Source organism: Tachysurus vachellii, chromosome 5 (genome assembly GCF_030014155.1).
Source record: "Tachysurus vachellii isolate PV-2020 chromosome 5, HZAU_Pvac_v1, whole genome shotgun sequence".
Lineage (NCBI taxonomy): Eukaryota > Metazoa > Chordata > Actinopteri > Siluriformes > Bagridae > Tachysurus > Tachysurus vachellii.
Window position 1 is genome coordinate 12655173 of NC_083464.1, and position 20995 is coordinate 12676167.

General features: G+C 38.9%; 1 protein-coding gene across 1 annotated transcript in view; it reads right to left on the bottom strand.

Annotated features, from left to right (window-relative positions):
• The window catches only part of si:dkey-22o22.2 (neural-cadherin), a 107058-nt gene that overhangs the window by 2118 nt on the left and 83945 nt on the right, over positions 1–20995 (bottom strand). Inside the window, exons 17-32 of the mRNA XM_060869825.1 lie at positions 18048–18331; positions 16108–17725; positions 15489–15582; positions 12786–12970; positions 11535–11770; positions 9998–10275; positions 9419–9633; positions 8430–8557; positions 7108–7235; positions 6270–6393; positions 4618–4798; positions 4103–4269; positions 3494–3758; positions 2426–2606; positions 1979–2232; positions 324–481 (exon numbers count right to left, since the gene is read on the bottom strand). Coding sequence (XP_060725808.1) covers positions 324–481; positions 1979–2232; positions 2426–2606; positions 3494–3758; positions 4103–4269; positions 4618–4798; positions 6270–6393; positions 7108–7235; positions 8430–8557; positions 9419–9633; positions 9998–10275; positions 11535–11770; positions 12786–12970; positions 15489–15582; positions 16108–17725; positions 18048–18331 — 4496 coding nt within the window. The remainder of the gene's footprint in view (positions 1–323; positions 482–1978; positions 2233–2425; positions 2607–3493; positions 3759–4102; positions 4270–4617; positions 4799–6269; positions 6394–7107; positions 7236–8429; positions 8558–9418; positions 9634–9997; positions 10276–11534; positions 11771–12785; positions 12971–15488; positions 15583–16107; positions 17726–18047; positions 18332–20995) is intronic.

Genomic DNA, 20995 nt, shown 5'->3' on the forward strand with positions numbered 1-20995 from the left:
TGAATGAAAGAGTTTTATGAGTTACATATTCCTCTCAGACAGCATAAATAAATCTGTTCTTGTCTACTGAATTATTTGAAGTGATACCAAACAAATCAGAAACAACCTATCATGTCATATACTTTGATATGCTGGCAATTTTCTATTCTTGTGTTTACATCAGCTTGTGCTATTCATACATTTTCTTTTTCAGACTTCTCACGTCTGTGCTTTCTCATTATGTATTATTACACTGACCAAAACCGACGCTATGCTGCCATCTAGTGGAATTCTTACAAACAAAAGCCTCCTGCTTTTGTGTATCATCAGTGATTACAGTGTACCTGGTCCTGTTCTCCTCCACCTTCCTCGTTGTAGTTGAGGATGTTTTCCCTGATGTCCTCCCAGCTCTCGTGCTCAGCTGGAATGTGGTACACGCCGCGTTTCCGGAATTTATTCTCACTGCCCTTCTGGTTCCACACAGTCACCGCCACCAGCACAGCTGGACAAGAGACAGTGATACAGAAGAAGAAAATATGACATGATAAACATGAGGATGGAGAGAATAGAATACAACCAATACAATTGTTCTTGTAACTTCAGAAACACTAGCGTCACAATTCAATTCTTAATCTTATTACAATAAGCCTCTACTGGCAGCACATTGAAGTCTCAACCAACTCTGAAACATCCATTATTGCCACATGTTTCACTTTTTTTGGTTTATTTGACTCTCATTAGAACAGGAATGAGGCAATGTCCTGTGTGTCTGTATCAGCATGATGTCTTTGATCGGATGGATAAGGTCGGTAAAGAGGAAGCTCAACTGTCAACCTATTATATTAACGATGTAGCTGTCACCTGTCAAAAGTGACACACAACAGAACTGTGTGCATGCATACAATCACACACACACACACACACACACACACACACACACACACACACACACACATACACACATTATGGCTCTGCTACATGACACTACTCTGCAAATGCAAATCTGAAAATGCTAATTCTTTCTACAACAAATGTGTATGCAACTAATAATGCTAATGAAGAACAGACTATATTGCTACACCAATACTCAAAATTGGTCAAATTTTGACAAATTTTATTTGTCAAATTAGCTGCAGAAAGGTATCTAAATACATTTACATTTACAGCATTTGGCAGACGCCCTTATCCAGAGCGAAGTACATAAGTGGTTAAATACTACAGTGTAGTAAGTGTACAAGCACATTCTTCAGGTTAACAGGCCCACTACTCATTAGATGGTTTAAGTACACCCATGGACAATATAGTGATATATTTCAAACCGTGCCTTTGCCTTAGACCCTCAATACTGGCTAAGTGAACAAATAATTATGAACATATTACTGAGCTGCATAGGTTAGTCTATTTTGCGATTAAAATGAACAAATGAAAAACTAAAAAAACAACCCATATTCATGGGCATTACTCATTAGTGAAATTTAGATAGGTTTCATGTTTCATATTGTTATTTTAAATGTTATAAATTTGAGTCAAATATTGGTCGGTTCAATATGTATATTTTTTTGGCTTGTTTTTGTTTAATTGTAACTTGAAATGTTGTCCTATTTTATAATTATGAAGCCTGATGATGAATCATTTGCTGTGTTTATGATATTGATTTATATGCATAGGCCGAGCATAGCAATCATTCATTGTGATGTTCAAATATATTTTTATTGCCTCATGGCCATGACTTATTGATCTCATTATTATGTGTTAAGTTGTAGTCAGACATTATTAATTGATAAGGGATGTCCCAGAAGGGTCCTGCTCTTAGAAGTACTGCCTTTAACATTTTAAACAACATTTATCAGTACAGCAGTATAAGTATAACCCTAGTGCAAATACTCTGTTGATTGTAATGTAAATAGATCTGTATAATAAATAAAACCTTGCATCTAAATGTTTGTTATGCATTTATAAGTGTGACTGGGACTGAAGAAAGGACTGAAGTGTTAGTTACCGAAGAACACAAGTAGGCACATGCTTATAGCGAGGATGGAGCTGGGGCTGAGTGTGGCCAAGTGTGATGTTTTTACTTGGCTGATCTCACACCACTGGCCCCGGAAGCCTTCTGGGCAGCGACACTGGTAGCTCTTGGTGGAATGAGCCAGGCAGGTACCCCCATTACGGCATGTGGAGGGACCACAAGGTGACATGACACAGCTAACCAACCCTGTGTGTTCATCCACCACAAGCAACTGACCTGCTGGACACCTGCAATGAGAAAAGCCATGTAGAGGACATTTTACTGTATATAACTTTATTTTAATTAGATTACATTTCTGGAGACACATAAATGCCCATGAGAAAATGTGTGTATATTCTTTAGTGTATGTGTTTCTTCAGTGGTTCTTAAAAGCTTAGTAACTTTCATTAGTTTTGCAGTGTACACTGTATGTAGTCTTACCTGCACTCATGCTTCCTCCACAGATCCACACAGTACAGAGGTTTCTGGCACGGTTTAGCACGACAGGCATCAGAGTGGCATCCTGCCTGAACTCCCCGCCGCTCTAATACCATGACAAACTCACTGCTCTGACCATCCAGGGGCAAAGAGTGACCGTTCAGCCTTACATCCCGCATACAACCTGCACAGCAACACACACACACACACACACACACACACACACACAGGTACATGCATCATACAGAGTTAAACTTGTGATGCAACAAATACAGAAAGAGTACAGATATGAAAGGCAGAGAAAACAAATAAATGTAATACATTTTCAACAAATAACTGTTCATTATTTAATCATTTACACTGCCAAGTGAAGTTTAACATAATTATGTACACTGACTTGAATCACTTTTTTCTCTGACACACCAGTGTTAATTAGCGTAGCGACTGAAAGGCATGCAGCAAAAAGCTTCCGGCGAATTATGGTAGCTCAATCACAGTTTTTATAAGACTTTTTAATGTTTTAGATGTGAAGTTTCCAGTCTTATTCAGAAAAAGCCAGTATGGGTGCAGGATTTTATTCCAAACAGGCACGAGCCAGACCTGAAGTCTACCTGTTTAAACAGCTGATCTAATACACTTAGGTGTGGAATCTGGAATGAAAACCTGCACACACAAACACTAGCCCTTTTGCAATATTTGAGTTTGTGTAGACTTTCAATGCACCAGAATTTTTTTATAAATTTATGTACACATGGTAATGTTTTCGTCGATAATTATTTCTTGATCCAAGTAAAAAAATCTTGGATTTTAGTTTAACTAGTTTTAACTAGTTAAATAGTTTTCTTTTCACCCTGAAAAGAGTATAAATTAATGGTGCTGTAACTCTCGATAGCCTTTTTTCTATGCACAGTTATATGGTTTTATTAAAAATAAAGTATTGGCACATGTGGTTGTTTGACATGTTTGCTGCTATTAACACAAGCTTGCTGTGTCTTCTTTATCCTGTAATAGCGACATGGATTAGACATTAGAAAGAAAGAGGTGGAGGAAGAGACTGTTGCCGAGACGCACCTTGGAAGTCTTCCTGTGTGCTGTGTGAAGCACCGTTTCCCAAAAGCACACTGGAGGACTGTACTACAATTTCCTGTTTATTTCCCAACACCCCTTTGACCTCCCGTGACCCCCCGCCTTGCTCCAGTTGCAGGGTGAACATGTTGTCATGGCGACTCAAGATGACCAGGACCCACTGGCCGTGATCCACTCTTTGGCTCCCCAGCTTCAGTGTGTTTGGGCCATCACCCAGGTTGGCACGAACACACACATAGCCATCTACTATCTACATGAACATGGATGCGGATGTTAAAAGTGTAGTACTGTTGGTGTAGACACATTACATTATGTATAAACACATTATGACAGCAAACTGAAATCATGTCTAATTCAAAACACTGAAATTTGTAATTGCTTTTAAATACTTAACATTATGTCTTAAAATACAGTGGGATGAATGAATGACCAGATCTAATCTGGGTCTCTAAATAAAATGGCTTTAACTAAAAGCATTGCATTGGAAATACATGGACTGCATTTGCAAGGAGCCTGGAAATTTGTGGAGAGCGGCCTGGGTAACTATGTAAATGTGTATGTGTGTGAGACACTGTGTGAATGTCTACCCCTCACCTCCAGGATGATGAACTCATTGGAGTCCCGGGAGCTCATGCTGAGCAGGAAGCCTGATGAGGAGCGGGTTCTGATGAGGAACTGAGCATGTGTCCTGCGTGGACTGATTCCTGTTCGCAGCTGGTACCTGAGCATGCTCTCCTTCTCAAAGGACCACTCAGGAAGCGCTAAAGTGCACACAAACACACACACACACACACACACACACACACACACACACACACACACACACACACACACACACACACACACACACACACACACACACATTAGAACATGCTAGGAAACTGTTTGACACAAAATAAAAATAGAACTCCTCTATGAAAGCTCCTTTTATAGCATCCTCTATTAATATAAAGCTTTTTAATTATGTGTATTTAAAAAGGCTGTTGCTATGATACTGTATGTTTTTACTAATTTTAATACTGCTATATTCATTGTGATACCTCTAATCAGATCAACTAAAAAAATTTAATGCTATGAACTTGTACATTTTAAAACAAATGCCAACTCACCGTTGTCACACTTGTGTCCGCTGTATCCGGGGTGGCAGTCACAGCTGAAAGAGCCCCACTCCCCAAGGCACTTTCCACGCAGGCCACAGGAGGGACCTCCCATCGTCATACACACTCCATCAGTCAGACTGCACCCGGGGGCACTGTTCATACTCTCTGCTGCACTGCTCAGGTCATATACCTGACCAAGGACAGACACACACACACACACACACACACACACACACAAATGAGTCTGAGTCAGCACTATGGGTGTCCTGCCTGGTGTATATTGATATGTCATATTCTCCAATCCTGAGACATAGAGGTTAGTCTAATTTTACAATCTTGCAATAATTTACCAATCTTCCACATTGCCTCAAGTAAGTGTAAGATACTGACAAGATTTTCGAATGTGAAATATATCCATCAAGCTACATAGACTTATAAAATTGTATAATTGTGTGTCAGCTGGCACAGCTGGTCAAACTTCACAATTACGCATCCAATTTGGGCATAATAGTAGGACATTTCTCTTGAGATCATCACAAAATGTCATGCAATTCTGCAACCTTCTACAAAAATGTCTGACATGTCAGAAAATAGTCAGTGTGACTCAGACTTGTCACGAGGAGGGAAATAAATCCCTCACCCACACGCTGAAACAACTCTGTGTTTATGAAAATTGATGAAAATAGATGGGGGTAAAGTGTACTGCTTTATGCATGGGTATGGACGAGTGGATCCAGTCAGATTCCTGTTTGATTCTTGCTAGTGTTTGATAGCTAACCTGCTTACTCACACCTGCATGAACTGTTCCAGAAGCTTTTGTAGAAAGAGGGGAAATCTGTCATGATTTGTATATGAATACCATCATATGTATATGAATATGAATATGTGTATGTATATGAAATATCATATATTTATAGAAGAGCCTGTGCCAGCTGATATTTGATAAAACACAGGCTTCTTTAGAGTCCTATAAAGCCAGTTAGCTTAGTAAACTGCTGCTTCTGTAAAATTATTGGGCACCTCAACATAATTTGAGAAGACGCTCACAAGCAAACAGATGCCCATGGTGCTCTAGTGTCACTTTTTATTAAACTGTTTCACTTTGATTACCATATTGCTATTAAAAACAGAACAGCCTTCACTTTTGAACATAAATAAGCTTGCTTTAATAAAATATTTAGATCAGACGTCTATATTTAGCTTCAACCCTCACAGCTGAGTCAGTGTGTAGAGAGAATTCAGGATGTGCAATACCAGAATGTGTGTCCTTGTTGCTAGATTTTACAGAAAATGATTCCTTTATATGAGCTAATGGATGCTTTCTATTAACAGTCAGATGATGTAAATGACAAACATTTGCTTCTGGTAAAAGTTTCTTTCAATTCATGACAACTTTGTCTGGGTGAACTTTGACCTGTGAAGTCTTGTATGCCTATAGAAAGTAAGTTGACTAGATTATGGTCTTGTTATTTGGTTAAAAAAAAAAGAGAAGTTGTTTATTATACAGTAATGGTCAGACCAGATATTTGTCTTGTTGTTTTTTTAATTGCTGCTTAAAGAATAGTTTTCTTTTTGTTAGCAATGCTAACACTGTTAAAGAGAAAAGTTCATGAAATAATTGAGATCATAAATAATAAGTAGATACTGTGAAATCTCCACACCTGGGTGTCCACCACCAGGTTTCTGATGCAGCCCACAAACCCTTTATAGTGTGTGTTTGTGTGACGCAGTGGATATGTGTCCTTCACTCCACCAAGCTGTAGAGGCTGATTCAAATTTAGGAATCTACAGAGAGACAAACAATACATTAATAGAGCTGACATCAGGAGAAATGCACAGTAGTGACATAGAATGTAATTTATAAACCAACTGTCCTATCTATCTATCTATCTATCTATCTATCTATCTATCTATCTATCTATCTATCTATCTATCTATCTATCTATCTATCTATCTATCTATCTATCTATCTATCTATCTATCTATCTATCTATCTATCATTTGTATAGCGCTTTGTTTAATATTAAGGACATAGTCAAGTTACAATTTAGTACATTTACAAATTTATCTCCAAAACTGGTGAGCATACCAGGGGCGACTGTAGCAAGAAAAAAATCCCTGCGATGATATTACAAAGAAACCTTGAAAGGAATTAGAATCAGAAGGAAACCCATCCTCATGTGTGAGACACATAGTAAGATTGTAAATAATTTTTTATTTAAAAAATTTGAAAGTATTTTTTGTTTATCATCTGTAGGTGATGGGGTCTATAATGCAAAACGTGTTCGTGTCAATTACAGCCCTAAAGTTATCATTACAATTGCAGTTCAAAGCCATCTTTATGATTTCTAAGTGATCTCATCTACAGTAATCTCATACAGTATATTACTGTTCATGTGGGGCCAACATATAAAAGGGCATATTTACATAGAGCATGCTCTTGTGATCGGAAAAAGAAGGATGTAACAACAATAATAATCTGAGAACCCTTTATTTTACCTCTCATTGCCTGGAGTATGTGCAGACACCTTGCACACTGACTGGTCTGTCTCAAACATGTCCACTCCCAACCCGTCCACTTCATTCACCATTGCACCAGAGCAATGGTCCACAATCAAGTGTACCTCCTGCAAAATATATTTACACACTAAGTAAACATGAAGAGTACACTTGACTGTATTTACACTAACTAAAAACTTAAGCGATTTAAGTGCATTTAACTTGTGAGTATTGCAAAGATATAATAATCTGTCATTTGGCACTCTATCATTATACACTGCTGGAAAATCCAGCCTGCTCTGACCAACTCCCAGAACTTTAAACAAGCAGAATAAAGTTGGAGGACTTTGTAGCTCACAATGATGACAAACGTACATTAATATTAATTTTGGAAAAGTAAATTATATACGTTACCTTAAATAAAATAATCTGTTCAGTATTGTATTAAAAATATACATGCTAGGGGAAGATTTAACTTGGAAACATATTCCTCCATTTTTTTAAATCAGAACGCTGACTGCAAACTTCTAAAATTCAAGATTCAACAATCCAGATTTAATGTAAGATTACCAGGAAAAACTAGACAGTGGCCAAACAAAAATGTTTGTATGTTCTATTCAAATTGCTAGTTTTGTACACTGATGTAAAAAAAAAAATGCTAGTACATAAGCAGCAGCATTTTCTAGATAGTTAAACTTTGCTAAAATTGCCAATCATAGCAGCAACTTACACTTTCAACAATTTCAGTAGCATATAAAAACTTGATGCACTTCTTATGGTTCATAGCTTCTGTTTTGTTTCCACTTATATCTACTCCACATCTCTTCACTTCACTTCACATGAATCCAAGTGTGGGAGTTAGCTGTGATTTGTCATATGCTGAATCTGACTTTTCCTTAGTAATCCTTTTCACTTCACCTTTGGCCTAATTTACATAAAACATTTATTTTATTTTTTATTAGACTTTTCTGAGATCTACATTTGTTTATGTTAAAAGGCAAATATAAAAAGAATATTTGATATTCTAAACTGATATTTGAAGACTGTTTGTCAGTTTCCTGGCTCCATAGTTTTATCTTTCCTTGAAAGATTTTTTTATGAACACTTGAATAAAATGATAAAAAATATATGATTTTCTAATTGCCTTAATGTTGTGCTATTTCCTAAACAGCATGTGTATGACGTTGCACTGATACGTGTAATTTAGCCAGAACCTGGCCAGACCAAACTGGATTTTTCAGCAGTTCTGCTTGAATTTGGTCTAGCAAATAATCTTTAATCTGTGAGGTTTTAGAAGAAACCGTCCCTAGTCCTGGTACTACCTTTCCATCACTGATGATGTCAAGATGATGCCAACGGCGGTCAGACAGAGAGGCGTGTGCAAGAAGCTGCAATGTGACCGTGCCAGAGCCGTGATTAACACTCAACACTGGGATACCTTTCTTCAGCTCTAGAAAAAACAGAGATGACATCATTTTAGGGAGAAGGACAGACATCTGATGATGAGACACCATGTTGTATTCCTGAGTTCTCAAACTACTAAGTGAGTCAATCTATCACTTGTAAGTGTGTTAATGTCCTGACCGAGCCTCTCCACCGTCAGCTCTTAATGCATTCTCTTATATGCTTCAACGCTGATGCTATTTCTCAATTCCCCCAGACTAATTCATCACACCCTGACAGCACATCGAGTCCTGTACCGTTACGGTTTGAGCCAGACCCCTGGTGGCAAAAAATGTTTCCGTGCAATCAATTTGTGGTCCAGTTCGATTTTTTTTCCTACAATCAAGACAGCACAAGGCCAGCTCGATAATTAAGTGCCTACAGGCAGCACAGAGCATACCGACAATCTAAGCTGTTTTAAGGCCTTTTCAGGTTACACTCTTGAGTCATATGAGGTCAGGGCAGAACAGATAGGACAGCATATGTGCAACGTTTGACCTTTATTAGAAGGCCTTGTCTCTTAACATACTTGCCCTTACAGTGCTGACCACAGACATTTAAATTTAGATCAATTCATCACTAAGTGTTCATCCTTCATCATCATCATCATCATCATCATCATCATCATCATCATCACATTTATTGACCCTTTGGCCCACAGCTAATTGTTAAGGAAAATTAATTTTCTGCATAGCCAATGTACAAACCCTCAATCATAATGGTATCGATTGCTTTGTCATGTTTTTCATTATTAAGATTACAACTCACTGGTTGTTCATTACAACTAGAAATGAAAACAATGCAGGGGGTAAATAATAAAAAAAAAAAAAAAAAAAAAAAAAAATGTTTTGGCATTTGGGTAAAGTACCAAGTGCAATGAAGTCCCCCTTGTCTCCGGGGTGGTGGACACCGAGGGGGCCATTGTACAGAAGCAGTCCGTCAGCTGACTCTGTGATGAACTCCAGAGAGATGTGGCTCTTGAAGCAAGGCTTTATGGGAGGGAACCAGGCATAGCCATCTCCCAAAAATGTGTGCCTAGTCTGCTGGCACTCTGGTCCGTCAAACAAGGGTGGACACTGACAACTAGGAGAGGCACAGATTGCCACAAAATATTGAGCATTTGATTGTATTATAGTAATATGTAAAAAATACGAGCTAAACACACTATTAACCACACATGTTTAATATAACCACTATATAATTGTATTATATATTTAGTTTGATTAATAGTGTGTTTAGCTTATATTAAAACATATAAACATATAAACAGTATCATAAATGTGTCTAATTAAATGTTCAAGGACTATCCTAAAATATTAAACACCTAAAATGAAAAAAAAAAGAATGATTATTAAACTAATGTTAAACATTTCATCAGCTTTGTGCACTGTGCACTGTGATATATCACTATATCAGTACATCCCATTGTCCACCTCTGAAATATTACCTGTAGCCCATTTCTGTATCCACACAAGTGCCTCCATTAAGACATGGGCTGTGAGGGTAAGAAGAGCAGGACATGTGCTTGCTCTCTCTGGCCAAGCAGCCACACAGAGCTCTAACTGTGGCTGAGACAGAAACCAGGGAAGTGTTGCCACCATTCAGAACAGAAGGAGTGTCACTAAACGTCACCCTGCTGGAACAGCCACCTGCGGGACTACAGTCTGCATAGTCACACTCATCCACACCCACCTGCAGAATGCTCACACCGAGAGCAGATTCCAACTGAAAGACACAGAAAGACACAGATTACAGATTAGTGTGTTGGTAGAGGAAGCAAGAAGCATGCAGAAAATGAAATGCTGATGATATTACAGTATTGAATGTTAGGATGGTTGACCCCATGTACTGTTTGTTTGTCTTCTTCTCTAACTTAAGGCGTATAATGATACATCAGAGGTTATAAAGTGGCAAAAGCAGATCAGATGTTGACCCTGTAAAGTATTTCAGCAGGTCATGGTTAAAAATATTCAAGTTGCTAGAGCAGAAGTTTCTGTAAATCACACACATTTATGTACATTATTTACCCGAAGGCTCCTTATAGAGGAAGAAAAGAGCTTCCACAAACACATTTACACATCTCTAGTTTGATTAGTGAAGTGACAACAGGGCTTATTAAAAAGTCAATGATAAAGTATGACCAACAGTAACGTGAAGTAATTAATTAATCACTAATGGTTAAGGTAAACAGTTAGCAGGTCACAATTAAGGCATGTTATATAAGCAGGAAAGCTGATGTAGTTGGACTTTCGCAGATTGTTCCAATGTGGAACAGGTTTACATCAAAAAACAAGTAAAAGAAAGACTAGAAAGATACATGAAAGAGAGAACTTAATTTTCAATTGCGGTATCCAGCTGGTTGTGTGTGACAGTGAACATCACAGTCCACTGATATATACCAAGGTATAGAGCGACTGACAATGTAGTCTGGGATCCGTGGAACACAATGAAGGTGCCTTATAAAATCTCATATAAGCTCTGAGTGTGTGTGTGTGTGTGTGTGAGTGAGTGAGTGAGAAAGAGACAGACAGAGAGAGAGTGAGAGACCGAGAGAGAGAGAGAGAGGGAGAGAGAGAGAGAGAGAGAGAGAGAGAGAGAGAGGGAGAGAGAGAGAGAGAGAGAGAGAGAGAGAGACATTGGCTGAAATCCATGTCCAAGGGCAATATGTCACATTCATTACAAGCCTTTGTAAAACTTTCAGAGCAGCCTCCAACACTGGGCATAAACAAAAGTCAGAAGCTTCACGTAGCTCCCACTCACACCTGATTTACAGATCCATTTATTCACTCCCTCTGTCCCTCCTTCATTCCCTCCCTTTCTGGCTCACTGGCCATGGCTGCACAATGCTGTGATATACCTTACAAGGCCATGAAATATTCAGAATGCCTCATGTCAATCTCTGTATACGTGTAAAGTGTTAGTAGCGGTCTGTGGTCAGGTGTGTGAGAGATGTAAATATGTGTTTCTATGTATGTGAGTGTTACCTTGATCTTATGCATAGCCATATTGCCATGCAGTTTCTCTGGTTTGTAGTAAGGTGAGCCATGGGCAGCAAACCACAAGCTGAGGTGCTGCTGAGTGGAATGACTGCCATTGGCCAGGCTGAAGATGTACACTTTATCTAGATCTGTCTGAAAGACTTCAGAGAGCAGACACTGCAGACGCTCATACAAACTCTTGTCACCATCAGAGGCCCTAAAAAATTGTTCCGCTGTTACATCTGCACACAATAAACAACAAAACACAGGGTTATGTACACCAATACAGACTTCAGAAAACACTTAATGAAGAGGTATGTGGAGGTTTATAGTTACCATTCTTAACAGTCTGGTAAAAGTAACTATAAAAAGTCAAAACAACTAAACAAGTGGTATTATATTACAACCATAAATTAACATTAATTTATAACACAAGTTGATCCACGATTTCTTTCTCTCTCTTGCACTGCCTTTATAATATTACGGGGTAGGCATCAAAAAAATCACCATTATCTAACTGATAAACTGAAAGAGGTTAGACAGGAATGTGATTATAATGTTAATAAAAATATCCCCTCTGGCTCCAATTAAATACCCAAATGTATGTATTTGAACAACATGGCCCAAATTTAAATAGTTTAAATAATTAAAATCTACACTGAGGGATTTGTCATGTTTTTTTAAATGGATGGACTGAAAATAGTTTGAGAACCACAGCTCTAGAGCATCTGTATCATACATACAGACAAGACTCGTTTCCCTGCACCAAGAAAAGATTTTACTTAATATGGAAGTCTAAGGGCAGTTATTGGGACTGAAAAACATTTGTGTGAAATACATATTTATGTGGAATATGTTTATGAATTCCTCAGTCAAAGGCAAAAGCACTAAATCGTTATAATTCGTCCTTTCAGAGATGGGACATTTTTAGAGGAAAGAATTTATGGTTGTATGTTAAGAACGTAAATTCAAACCCCCTTGTCCTCAGGCCACCAGAGATTTCTTTCTTTTTTTTCTTTTTTTTTTTACATGTTGCATCAGAATTCTTGACATAGACTACATGTGCACTGAATAAAGGTTAGCTTGCATGCACTGGAGTGTCCTTGCATCATCATCATCATCATCATCATCATCATCATCATCATCATCATCATCATAATGACTGATAAATGGAAACAGAGATGTTTAATAGTTCTGTTCAGCACACTGAAGTGGAGGTGAATGTTGCAGTAGATAAACAGGTGTTAAACCACGCACTGGAGAAACGGAGTGAGCCAGCATTGAGCAGCGCCTCCTCCTTTAGCTCCCTGACTGTAATCTGCACAGTGGAGGTGACATCGGGCCAACTTTTATCTGCCACTCGCACCTGTAGTCTGTACGTCCCAGCTGGGGTGCCACTTTTTATGCTTAGCTGACCAGAGTTCTGGTTCAGGATAAACTGCCTGTGAAACAAGAGAGAAAGATAAAGAGAGAGATGAAGTGAGGATGTGTATATATTGAAGGTGCAGTAGTGATAAAAACGCAACAGCTAATTAAACAAAGTAGACTTTTTAAATTGCCTTTCAGCATCTTTGACCAGACATAATAATAACTAAGCAGTCCATTAAGAGGCTTTATTTTTCCATCACACCCTCTGTTTCTTCAGCCCTCATGCAGGGCCACCATCCAGACTGTTGGCATTATAAAATGTCAGCTCTTCACCTGTTAGTCCATGTTCCTCTTTCACTTTTAAAGAGACAGCAGTCACAAAGACACTTCCTCACTGTCTCATGGCGATGTCCTTTAGTACAGCCTAGCACTTCAGCTAAACACAGGCACTGTCAACCTGGACAGGCTATGCAGAGTCCTGACGCAGATTAGAGAAGGTCACCATGGTAATATAACAAATATGTCACTGCTGTACCTTATATGCCAAAGCCGTCTCAATGGATATATCTAGAACGGGGCATAGAAACCTTTCAATCTAGCCAGCAGGATCACCTGATACCTTCTAATGAATTAATGAACTAATGAACTTCACTGGAAGTCCTAATAAAAAACATGTCCTAATCATAATGACCATGTCCCATCTCGGTTACAAAAAAGTATATTGTTCGAGGCATACATTTCTATACAAAGCAAAGTGTATCTTATGGTACTACAGTACCCACCACAACTACTCATGGTTTCCAGGGTACTGCTTTACCCTCATCTGTGTAGCCACTGCATAGACGAAGGACATTTTATTTTTAGTGATAATTATAAAATCACCCAACTGAACAAAAGCAAATTTTATTCTCAATAAAAGTAAACTTTCTTGCCAATTAAATGTGAAAGGTTTTACACTCAGCTTATTTTTTAAGAGTAATCAACACTTCAAACCTGTAGCAGCACTGTGAGTGCTGGCTCAGGAGCTGTGATTAGAGAAAAAAATTGTTAACAAAAAAAAAAACACAATTTTTTTGGTTACTTTGCTTTCTGTCACTGGCTGACAGCCAAAGTGTACATCAGTGCAGTAAAATGTATAGAAATAATTGTAAAGTGTATGCTATTTGTTACCATAGGGGGCATAGTATTTAGTATGCAAGTTTGCAATTTAGACCTATGAATTTAAACCACCTTCTGCCCTTGAAAATGAATGTTGTCATGCTCCTTTGTTGTGCCACTGCTGGTGTCGATAGACAGCCTGAATCTGAACACTACATAAGACCACTGGAGTTATACACTTGCACCTTAACTATCACAGTTCATTCTTTAATATTTGCACTTTCAGTACCATTACTGTGTGAAACATAATGGCACATCATACTACTACATGTAACCAGTAACATATTGCTCATCACATTCTATTACCCCTTTTGATTTCTTATTATTTCAATTAATTCTTTTTGCACATAGTTCTTTAATTTAGTTTCATTTTATGCAGACTAGAATGATTGGCCTTGTACTTGAATCTTGTACTCCAGACCTTAGCACAGTACATCATTTAAAACATGCATACTATCTAAAATATCATCTAAAGCTGGTGCCTACACCTGACACACCTTTTCTGTAAAGAGAGAGAATAACTATTATACAACTTGAACCTGATGCAGTCAAGTACATAAAATGAGCAGTCATTGTAGAGAACATTAAAGAAGAATATCTACAAGAACATCTGTAATCTACAAGAATATCTGTAACATATCGAAAAGCATCCAATATTGATCAACAGGCAGTAGAAATGTACCTTTAGTATTTTGCTACTAACACCAACAATATGATGCAGGTATTACAGAAGTGTTTAACTGTGTTTATCACCCTGGACAGACACACCAAGGTCGCAAAACTCACACCGGCTGGTGTTCAAATTAGAATTTAAAAGCTGGAATCATGTTCACCTAACAGCAATTGAGTTCCATGTGGCTAGTGACCTCCAGCTTCTGTGCCAAATGAGGTAATTACCCATCAAGTAAGCAAATGAAAAACTGCCAAGGCTGAAGCGATGCTGCGTGTGCCAAAACGTCATGCCACACAGGCCTGTGATAAACTGATAATCTATTCATGTGTTACTTATTCTAATTAGCAGGAGCAAACACTTTCCAAAACACCTCAAGAAGGCTAATTTTGGAGAAAACTATATTCAAAGAGACAGGCCTCATCTCAGCAGACTGTGACATTTGTTATGTGTATGAATATTGATGCATCTTTTTCCTTAGTTCTGAGAGGTGTCATGTCTGTCACAGCTTGTGCAGCAAGCTCAGTACAGTATGTAGCTTGTCACTATTTCATGTGCTGTTCATTAGAGTTAAAGTCTGTCACACCTCAATTTTCTAATCAACCACATAAATCTGTGTCTCTAGAGGTAAATTGGGATCTCGTTGTAATTACCTATTAAAAACATTCACAGTACAAGATGATATCCTTCAATTTGTCTTCCTTTTTTATTTTCATCACTTTGAGTGTCAGTTGCCCGTACCAAATTTAAAAAAATAAATATACCTAGAGGGTCTGTCTTCAAATTTGTAAACCTTTTCACTCCAGTCATCAATGTCAGGGGATTGAACTTGTCCAAGTATAGTAGTAGGAAGAGTACCTGCAGAAAAAGCAACATACATCATTATATTAAAAGTCACCTCACACAGACTGCAATACCTGAGGATATGTGTGGTTGTGCTTGTGTGTGAGGAAGGAGAGTAGAAAGACTCGTTCCTATCTTTTTTTTTTTTGAAAATGCTCGTTCCTATCTTTTTTCAAGAAAATGCTCATTGGCAGATATGGACTTGCTTAAGCTGCAGGGTTGTGGGGCAATGGTATTAGTTACCACTTTTCCAAAGGCAAAAGAGAAAACTTCAATCCTGTTAGGCATGAAATAAGCAGCTTTTAAAATGACTCCTTTTTATGTGCCTGTTAAAACTGGGACTTAAGTAATCTGCATGTGTTGAGCTACACAATGGGTTCTTGTTAACAGGAAACTCTAAATATACATAAAACCCAAACCATATTTCTGACAAAGGTTCATGATGAGCCAAAAGATAATGTTAAATGCTAAATGAATGCTGTAGAATTTGACTGTAAACACTCAAGCAAGATAATGTATCAACATTTCACCGAAACATACCTTCATAATTGTAGACTATAAACTCAGAGTGTCCAGGTGCATGTGGGTGATCATTCTTATCTCCAATTATGACAGTCAATGTACTGGTGGAGCTCATTGGAGGAGAGCCACTGTCAGCCATCAGAATTGGAAGTAGGTACTCTTTCTGCTGTTCCCTATCAAAGGTGCGAAGGGCTGTTATCATGGCACTGCCATTCCGCAGATCAGTCAGGTTAAAGTTTGTGGCATCTGAGGTGATCATCAGCAGCCGAATGTAAAAAGGACCTGCGTTAGGTGAACTATCTCTGTCTATGGCATGGAGCAGAGTGGAAGTGTCATTCATATGGACAAGCTGTGGTGCAATTGTGTTCTCCCATACAATGGGGCGGTATGGCACTTCAAACTCAGGCCCATTATCGTTAACATCCTGTACAGCCACTAGAACAATAGCAGATCCAGTGAGAGAAGGGTTTCCCATGTCTGTAGCAAAGATTATCAGCCTGTGTTGTGATACCTTTTCTCGGTCCAAAGAGTCTGCTACCACCACCCATCCACTCTTATCCACCAGGAACTGCTGAAAAGGGTCAGACTCTGGGGCAATGCTATATGTGAACTTTCCATTCTGCCCTGAATCCAGGTCCATGGCAGTCACTTGGGCCACAATGGTGCCCAGGGGAACATCCTCAAACATGGACCCTGCATCATAGAACTGGGGAAAGAACACAGGTGCATGGTCGTTTGAGTCCTCCACTTGTATGACACAATATGCCAAGCTATAGAAGTCTGCATCCTCCACTTTGACTGTAAGATTGAAGGTGCGCTCATGGGGCTTTTCAAAATCAATCTTTTTCTTTAGCCGCACTACGCCCTGTCGATTTCCCTTGTCTGTCTCAATAAAGAACTTGCGGTCCTCATCTCCACCTATGATGCTGAAAGTCATCACCGAGTTCTCTCCCTCGTCCCCATCAGTAGCAGCCACTGCCAGAACTTCACTGTTAATATCCAGGTCCTCTGCCATGGTGGCCATGTAGACTCTCTGTGTGAACACTGGAGGGTGATCATTCACATCCGAAACTATAATCGTGGCTGTTCCTGTCCCAGAGAGGCCACCTCCATCCCTTGCCTCAACTACTACCAAGTAATGGTCCTCCACCTCCCTGTCCAAAGATCTCAGCACTGTATAGATAGTTCCTGTAGCTGGATTGATGGAGAACAGGTTGAGATTTATCTCATTACGGACATTCTGGACAATTCTGTAGGTGAGAACAGCATTCTTGCCAGTTTTAGGGTCATCCAGGTCAGTGGCCTGCATCTCCATAATGGAGGTGTCAGCTGGGGAGTTCTCAGGCACATGGCCCACAAAGCATCCTTCTGAGGCACACAGGAATTGTGGAGCATTGTCATTTATGTCACGTACCTCCACTAACACATCAGCAAAGCCAGTTAGGCCATCACCGTTTTCATCAGTGGCCAACACTAGAAATCGCCACGCTGAACGTTCCTCTCGGTCAAGACGCTTTTGGGCATAAATCCTTCCGGTGAGTTCCTCTATAGTGAATTCACTCCCAGCACCTTGCCCATGTAATGAGTATCGGACTGCACTCTGGTCTGCCTCCTGGTCTGGATCTGTAGCTGAGACCTAGAAAATAACCAACATTAAGTAGGTGGAAATATATCCCAGCAACCCTTTATGCAAAAGATAATGTATTCACTGTAAACATGAATAGAAACTGTTATACATAAAGCTACAAGACCAGCATTCTTTGTCTCTGAAAGGTCATTATGAAAACAACAAGCCATCCAAAGAACTCCAATATAAAACTACAGTGCTAGCAGTTTAGTATATTAAATCAGAAGGTCCACGTCCCACAGGAAACCAAAAGGTTGAGAGTAGCCTGTTTATACCTACTGAAAACTGTAAATTAGCTCTATGTACGTTTGAATGTTCAGCCCCCACTCACCTCCAGCACAGGAACAGGCAGCTCGATCAGCTCCTCCGTTACACTTGTATGATATTCTGTCTGACTAAAAATAGGTGCTTCATCATTTTGGTTGATGATGTTGATAACCACTACTGTTTGGTTCTCCCATTTTCCATCTGATGCCACCAAGCGGAGATGGTAACGCTGCACTCGCTCATAGTCCAGTCTCTGGGCGATGAAGATAGTGCCAATCTCTGGCTCAACATCAAAGGTGCCCATAGTGTTTCCTGAGGTAATTTGGTAGCGCAGCTTTGCGTTGGCACCTGTTAAAGATGTGCAATGTGTCAGAACTTTGTATGTTGTGGTGGCTGTGTAGTTATCTCGAGATCAATCTATGCTTTTTGGATTACAAGCAAGTTTAATGCTGCAAAGTTGTAGGTTGGCTTATGAGTTTGAAGTGGTATAATTTAATTGTAAAAATGTTTGCTCACATCGACGTTTTGTTATCCAGAAAGGTTAAATGTTTCCTTAGGTGCTGTGAACAAGCTGTTTCAACACCACTACTAATTAACCTTCTAATTAACATAAGCAAACAGAAAAGCTAAAGGTTTAAGGCCACCAAAGAATGCCCTAAAGGAAAAAAATTTGATGAGTTCTCTCGTCTACCAGACTTTGTCATAGCTTTGATTAAGGCTAGCTCCTATGTGATGAAAAGGTGATGTGATGAAAGTCTCCACATTTAGGGGTAACATTTAAGGAAAATCTTTAGATGTCTATAAAGAGACTTTCTTTTAAGTAAATATAAAAGTCCCAGCACACACCCTATCACTCCAATTAAATAAAAAAATTTTTTGACCTTTTTGGAAGCTGTGTATACAAACATGATTAGTTCTGCTATTAATTTCTTAGGCTGTTGCATCAGAGGTACATCAGAGTCCATAAGCCTTTCATCCCATTGTCTTTTCTTCTCACCTCATCATTAAATCCCACACACTTGGTGTCACACAATCACAGGTTATGCTATACTTTAATGTTACAGCAATTTTCCTATCTATCTATCTATCTATCTATCTATCTATCTATCTATCTATCTATCTATCTATCTATCTATCTATCTATCTATCTACCTACCTACCTACCTACCTACCTACCTACCTACCTACCTACCTACCTACCTAACTACCTACCTGAGATGATGTATAAAGTGTTTAAAGAAACTTGTGTTTCTGTGTATGTAGAAACTTAAAAAAAGGTATCCTGTCTTTGGGCAACCAGCCTCTCTGCCCTGCCTACCCTCCATACAGAGAAAGGAAAACAACTTTTACTCTGGCTCTGTTTACCAGCCTGGATAAGATTTTATGAGACAAACACCATCTGTGTGTGATCTGAGAAAATGTGTGAGAATTTCATTAAGATGTGTTGTACTCATCCTGGCCCCAGACATCAGGATTGCGGAGCATAATGTGTTCTGGCACTTGCTGGAGGCATCTCGGGTGCTTTTGCCCAAAGCAGTTTCTTTAATGACCAGCTGGCTAATATGCTGTATTTCCCTGAAGCTCTATGGATTGCAAGACCTACACACTGACACCCTGCACTGCATGCCTTCTAAGACTGCAAAGTAACACAGCATCGTTTTTTATTAAAATTAAGAATAAATCTACTAAGGTTTGTAAAACATTTAATAATTAATATTTGTGCATCAGGCAATTATGATCCACCTTTTGATTACAATCAGAAAAATGTTAAATTAACTGTATGCTTTGTAAAGAGTGGCACTGAGCACCGATTTGTATTCCTGCACATGACAAACCTGAAATATTAGCTGTCTTGAGGAACCACGCTATCCATCCAGACACAGTAAGCTATCTTGACATCTTCACCTCTATGCAATGGCTACTGTCTCATCCATAATGAGCTTTTAGCCACATTCACTGATTGCTAGTATTCTCCCCCTGGGCTGACCCCTCCTTTTCTCTCACTTATGGTGGCTACATGCCACACCATATTTGTCAAACATGTGTACCATATTTAACAGGTGAAGCGCTGTCATGATGGCAAGAGCCCTAACAGCTTTGCATGTTTGTCTATGATGACAGATGAGCATGGGTCACCTTCTGTGCAAATGAGAATGGGAAACATCAAGCACATTAATCTGTTAGTGAACCATCAATGAATGATGGGACAGAAGTGACATGGGGCAGAAAGGCAGATTAACATACTGTGTGGGACAGAACAATGACCTGCCTCTAAAACGGTCTCACTCGGATGAACAGGAGCAATGCTGTCAGTATTAGCACTATATCTCAGAGGCTTTGTGCCTATAAAGGGTAGACTGTTGCATGTTATCTGCTTTATGTAGGCACATTTTCCCTCTAGGAGCCTGCAGGGGACATACACGACGTACACACCAAATCATAACAAGAAGAAATGTATGATCCAAGATGAGTCAAGCTCCAGAATGAGGCCAAGAGTGAATGATAGGAAATCTTCCAGAAGTCATGCCTGATCAGCAAGCCAACAGTTTAATAGGATTGTCTTATGTTCTATGGATTATCTTTGGTTAATACCAATAATCTGCCTGCCTAGACACCTGTGCCAAGAGCGTAGTAACATGGCTGAATTTATTATCATAGTTCTTTCTTGTTAAATCCACATGCTCTTGTCAACAACAGATTAACTCTTCACACATTTTTTTCAACACCACCAGAGTTGAGTGGAGTAAGTAATATAATACATGCCTTTAAATTCTTTGTTGACGTACTCTTTAAAAATTAAATTCAAATAACTATAGATATTTTCACAAAACACCTTTATACAAATCTAGATGTAGATTAAGATGCATAATGAGTAAGCCAGGGGTGAGAGTAACATGATAAATCTCCATGATATGACACGAGAGGAACATATCCTTCTATATGACACCTAATAGTGAGATTAGAGATACGTATATGACATTCTACAGTTGTATGCTATATTAAAAAATATAT